The 5,717-nt window shown below is 30.7% G+C and overlaps 2 protein-coding genes across 2 annotated transcripts; both read right to left on the bottom strand.

Moving 5' to 3' along the window:
- Nucleotides 1–770: 770 nt before the first annotated feature.
- Nucleotides 771–2,266, bottom strand: LOC112454813 (putative gustatory receptor 28a). The gene is made up of 3 exons (XM_025016407.1): nt 1,190–2,266; nt 941–1,027; nt 771–866 (listed from the first exon to the last, which is right to left on the bottom strand). The coding sequence occupies exons 1-3, from the start codon at nt 2,264–2,266 to the stop codon at nt 771–773; spliced, it is 1,260 nt and encodes a 419-aa protein (XP_024872175.1).
- A 2,749-nt stretch (nt 2,267–5,015) lies between these two features.
- LOC112454815 lies at nt 5,016–5,582 on the bottom strand. The gene has a single exon (XM_025016409.1). The coding sequence runs from the start codon at nt 5,580–5,582 to the stop codon at nt 5,016–5,018; it is 567 nt and encodes a 188-aa protein (XP_024872177.1).
- Nucleotides 5,583–5,717: the final 135 nt, after the last annotated feature.

The following is a 5,717-nucleotide window of genomic DNA, read 5'->3' on the forward strand; positions in this document are numbered from 1 at the left end:
AATTCATAATCTTGCGCATCTAGAACTTGTACAAAACGAACATTATCAAGATATTCACAATTTTCCATTATATTCATATATATTAAATAGAAAGTTATAGCGGATATATCTCATGCTGATATAAATTCAAGAATAAAAAACAAACTTTTTTACTTTACATAAATGTTGCTGTTAAACTCAGGGTAAAATTTTTTCCAAGTTGTTATGATTATTAGCAATGTATCTACTTTTTATTCCTTTCTGATATTTTGTGAAGATGCATGCTATATAATGTTTTAATTAATTAAATTAAGATTTTTTTATGTATTTCTTTGACATTATCTTTTATTGAAATTAGATATGTAATTATGCTTAAAGTAGATTAAATTATTAATTTAAGAACTGTCGATATTGGTGTAATGAAAATTAGAATGGAGGTAAAACACAAAATATTGATTTCAACATTGTCTCATAAAAATATCAAATATTCTATACATACAATAAGATATTTTTGAAGCAAAAACATCGAAGAGGAGGAAATTGCCATATCTTAGAGAATTATTCATCCACGTGCAGTCGATATTATCTGTTTCATGTTTGCATACTTAATTTGATGGGTCGCAGCATTTGGACATCATTAGTTTACACAATGGCTTTTGAGGATACAGTTGTCCATCGAAAAGCACTATCATTACTTGAAGCATAACAAAATATTCCTTCAACCTTGTCTTGCTATAAGGTATCTTCTATGTTCGGCCATGTGTGTTCGATTCAATGCATCTTTTTGTTAACTAGAGCGTATCCTTTAAAGTTTTTCCACCGCAAGAACTCGAAATGAACAGGAATTGTATCAAGATTAATACATAGGTGATAATGGCACCTGCAATCTAAAAGAGAACAACATCATAAAATAAAGTTAAATATACATTTATTTAATGAAAGCAAATGAGTAATTGCTCACCTCAGTAAGGAGCGTAGCGTCCACAGTAAGCCCCTTTGCGGAAAACGTATTCTCACAATGCGATATTTGCAAAGAAAATAGTCGCATCTGCAACGTCAGAACAAATAATTGTTAAATACAGGATTAAAAGATGTAATTATAAATTTGGAAAATTATTATATTAAAAATTGCATTAGTATATGCGACGCATAATTAGAAAGATTTATATAAAATATGCCACTAAAGTTATAATTTTTTATAAAAATTTACCTCATATTTTATTTGCTTATTACTGGCACTATTGAACACGTCGTGAACGGTGCTACTGATTTCCATGGCTTGATTCTTGCCGGTTTCGCAGGCCCACACTATCAACACCAATTTTATAGAGTAATATGTTACAAGGCCTATACAGGCTTTACGTAAAATCTGTCTTTCTTCATTGCTCAGATATAAACCCAGGTATATTTGCATTAAGTAAAAGTACAGATGGAAGATAATTTGAGTGAAAGTCATAAGTATTGTGGAAAGAAGGTGCAAACTGAAGACCATTTTTAGCATCTGTACTGCGTCGCTGATTGCCAGATGCTGCTTTTTCAAAGCTATAATCTCCATCAGTAGAAATGAAATTCTTTGCTCGTGATAGGTGCCGCTCAAGAGATATGGCTCACCATTCGTCACGACTTTTCGCAGATTCACCAGATTGTCGTTGATTTGCTTGAAACAAGCTTTTAATATGCAAACACAATTCATATATAGCATATCCATCTGAAAAATCAGCAACCAATTGTAAATTAGAAAAGAAGTTTGCCAGACATCAGCCATCTCTTGCAACTTGATAACAATTATCAGAAATTCCACGACTAGAAAAAAGAATCCTAGAATGTCCTTGACATGGATCAGACTAGATAATTTCTGATATGATTCCGAAGGTAATTTCAAAGAGAGCTCCAACAAGGTCTGAAGAAAACGCATTCGTGGTCCACTCAGAACGAATGCGGTGACTGCCATGAAAACACCAATAATGGAGAAACAGTTTTGTTGAAGTTTCGTGCTTGTCTCAATGTCTTCATGTAAACTCCTTTTAGAAGTTGAGAAATTTATATCATAGAGATGTATTAATCCGAGTATGCAAAAAACGCCGATACTGATAGTCGAAAGAATATAGCGTGGTTTGCAAGTCTTGATGGTCGAAGCGTTGATTTTGTATGGAAATATTCCCAGAATACGGCAAAATATGAAACACGGATACATGAAGGATTCAAAATCCGTAGCGCGGAATAGCTCCCATATTTTTCCTTTTCTTTTTCTTTTGAGTTCTTGGAACATCGATGACATGTTGAACATGTTCACTGAATTGTTATTGAAAAATGATAATCTATATCACAGACTATAATTTATATAAGAAATATTAATTATGTTATCAGTGCACTTTTATATCAACAAGTTTACAAGAATTTCTTTTTTAAAAGTATAACTTTCTGCTGTATTCCTACAACTAATAAATAAACTGAAATAAATTTCTTCCAGTCTATCTGCACCTGACGAATTTAATTTTAAAACTAACTAACAATTATTGTGTCATGTTGCAAAACAGAACTTAGGAATTTTTTATGTCATAATGTAACTACGACTTTTTGCTTATCATCTCCGAAGTACGCATAAAATGATGTATATAATTGCTGTGTCACATAATTCATAATCTTGCGCATCTAAAACTTGTACAAAACGAACGAACATTATCAAGATATTCACAATTTTCCATTATATTCATATACAGGTAAATAGAAAGTTATAGCTGATATATCTCGTGCTGATATAAATTCAAGAACAAAAAGGCAAATTTTTACTTTACATAAATGTTGCTGTTGGACTCAGGGTAAGATTTTCTCCGAGTTGCTATGATTATTAGCAATGTACCTTATTTTTATTCTTTTCTGATATTTTGTGAATATACATGCTATATAATGTTTTAATTAATTAAATGAAAACTTTTTATGTATTTCTTTTCCATTATCTTTTATTGAAATTAGATATGTAATTATGCTTAAGGCATTTTAAATTATTAATTTAAGAACTGTCGATATTGATGTAATGAAAATTAAAATTGAGGTAAAACACAAAATATTGATTTCAACATTGTCTCATAAAAATATCAAATATTCTATACATACAATAAGATATAAATTTTTGAAGCAAAAAGTCAAAAAGGAGAAAACTGCTATATTTTAGAGAATTATTCATCCACGTGCAGTCGATATTATCTGTTTCATGTTTGCATACTTAATTTGATGAGTCGCAACAGTTACACATCATTATTCTACACATTGGCTCTTGAGAGTACAGTTATCCATCGAAAAGCACCATCGTTACTTGACGCATAACAAAACATTCCATTAGCCTCGTTTCGCTCGAAGGTAGCAATTGTTCGTAGTTTTGAACTTAAATTCTTTAACAATGACTGTAAATAATACTAACAATTTCACGTAATTATTTATGTTTATTTCTTTTCTATTTAGTTATAAATCAGAATATTACGATAAATGGCAATCTAGTTATGAACTGTATGTATCCGCATTGAATAAAAACATTATTTTTGAGACTGTTATTGTAAATATATAACTTTTTAATTAGATGAAACAAACCGATGCAGATATAATATTTCTATTATTGTGAAAGTATAATGTTGACTCAGCATAAAGTAGAAATACTACATACATTTCTATTAACTTATTTTATTATTGCCTAATTAAATCAAACATCTCCAACATTAGAGATATTAACTGTTTTCTATCATATAAGCTAGCAAATGTTAAAATCGCAACTCTCCGTTAATTCAAGAAAATTATATATACATATATCTATATATAATATAATTTCTAATTTGCAGGATTGCATTTATTACTAAATTATCATATTAATATCGCCATCAATTTAACATCAATGCAATAAAAATGTAATATTTCTTTTATCTATTTGTTATATATTATATATTATTTGTTATATATACTGTTAATAATCGCAGAGCGACATTTTATCCGAAACACGATTTAACATATTAATTATATATTTTTTTACATATCAGAAATATATTTTACATTCAGCGCTAATTTATTAATTTAAGTTTTAATTTATAGAATTTATAACGCAAGAGCAATTAAGAAATTAAATTTTACATATATGTATCCCCTAGAAGAATACTATCACAATTTGATTCAATTGTGTGTAAGTTAAACCCATAGAAAGTATGCCTAAAATGTTACTTGTGTGCTAGAACAGTGTCACAAGTTTATATGCGAAATCCGACGCACAGGGCAGAAGTGTCATTATTCTTTTAAACCGGTTCTATGTTGCGGTCGCTGATTGTGTAGCTTCAAAAGTGAATTATCAACTGAATCATATCAGACCTCTTTAAAAAACAGTATCAAGTTTTATTATAACAAAATATCATACTTGTAATTACGATAATTATCTTACATTTTACAAAAATTGAATTAATTTTGTTTTTTCCCTCTCCTGAAAATTGCGAATATTTGAGTGACCGTATTCTTCCGGAGGTTCAATGCATGCAAATATCTCCATAAGCATAAAGCACCATCGGAGACTTTGCTCGCAACGATATTCTACTTACAGTGATAAAAATAGGTACATTTAAAGTATTTTTTCAAAATATCTCTCGGTTAATCTAGATCATATGTTTCAAAAAGATTTGCCATCGCAAGAACTCGACATAAATAGGAATTGTATCAAGATTAATATATACGTGGTAATGCCACCTACCATCTAAAAGAACAATATCATAAAATAAAGCTAAACATACCTGCAGCATTTATTTAATGAAGGCAAATGATTGATCACTCACCGCAGTAAGGAGTGTTGCGTCCACAGTAAGCCCCTTTGCGGAGAATACATTTTCGCAATGCGATAATTGTAAGGAAAATAGCTGCAACTACAATTTTAGATCAAAAAATTTTCAAATATAGGATTAAGAGATGTTATTATAAATCTGGTAAATTAATATATTGAAAATTGCATTAGTATGTGCGGGACATAATTTAAAGAATATATAAAATATGCCACTAAAGTTGTTAGTTCTTTAATTCACCTCATATTTTATTTGCTTATTGTTGGTGCTATTGAACACGTCGTGAACGGTGCTACTGATCTTCATGGCTTCGTTCTTGCCGGTCTCACAAGCCCATACTATCAACAACATTTTTACAGAATAATATGTTACAGCTGTAACAAAGGCCATATCATAAATATGTCTTTCCTGAGTGCTCATAGATGAACCCCCTTGTATTCGCACTACGTAAAAGTACAGGTTGAAGATGATTTGAGTGAAAGTCATAACTATCGTTGAAAGAAGGTGTAAACTGAAGACCATTTTTAACATCTGCACTGCGTCGTTGATTGCCAGGTGCTGCTTTTTCAAAGCTATGATCTCCATCAGTCGAAATGAATTCCTCTCCTCGTGATAGGTATCGCTCAAAAGATATGGCTCATCATTCGTCGCGAGTTTTCGTAGATTTATCAGATTATCGGCGATTTGTTTGAAGCAAGCTTTTAATACGCAAACACAATTCATATATAGCATATCCATTATAAATCCCAGTAAGAAGATGTATAGTAGAAGAACCTTGCGCGAGACATCAATCTGCATTTTGGAATAATATACCGGTACATGCACGACTACAAAAAGGAATCCAAGAATGTCCTTGGTATGGATCAGTATAGATAAATTCTGATATGATTTCGGAGGTAATTTCAAAGAGAGCTCCAGTAAGGTCTGAAGAAA

This window comes from Temnothorax curvispinosus, unplaced genomic scaffold (assembly GCF_003070985.1).
Source record: "Temnothorax curvispinosus isolate PA1 unplaced genomic scaffold, ASM307098v1 QBEX01005381.1, whole genome shotgun sequence".
Lineage (NCBI taxonomy): Eukaryota > Metazoa > Arthropoda > Insecta > Hymenoptera > Formicidae > Temnothorax > Temnothorax curvispinosus.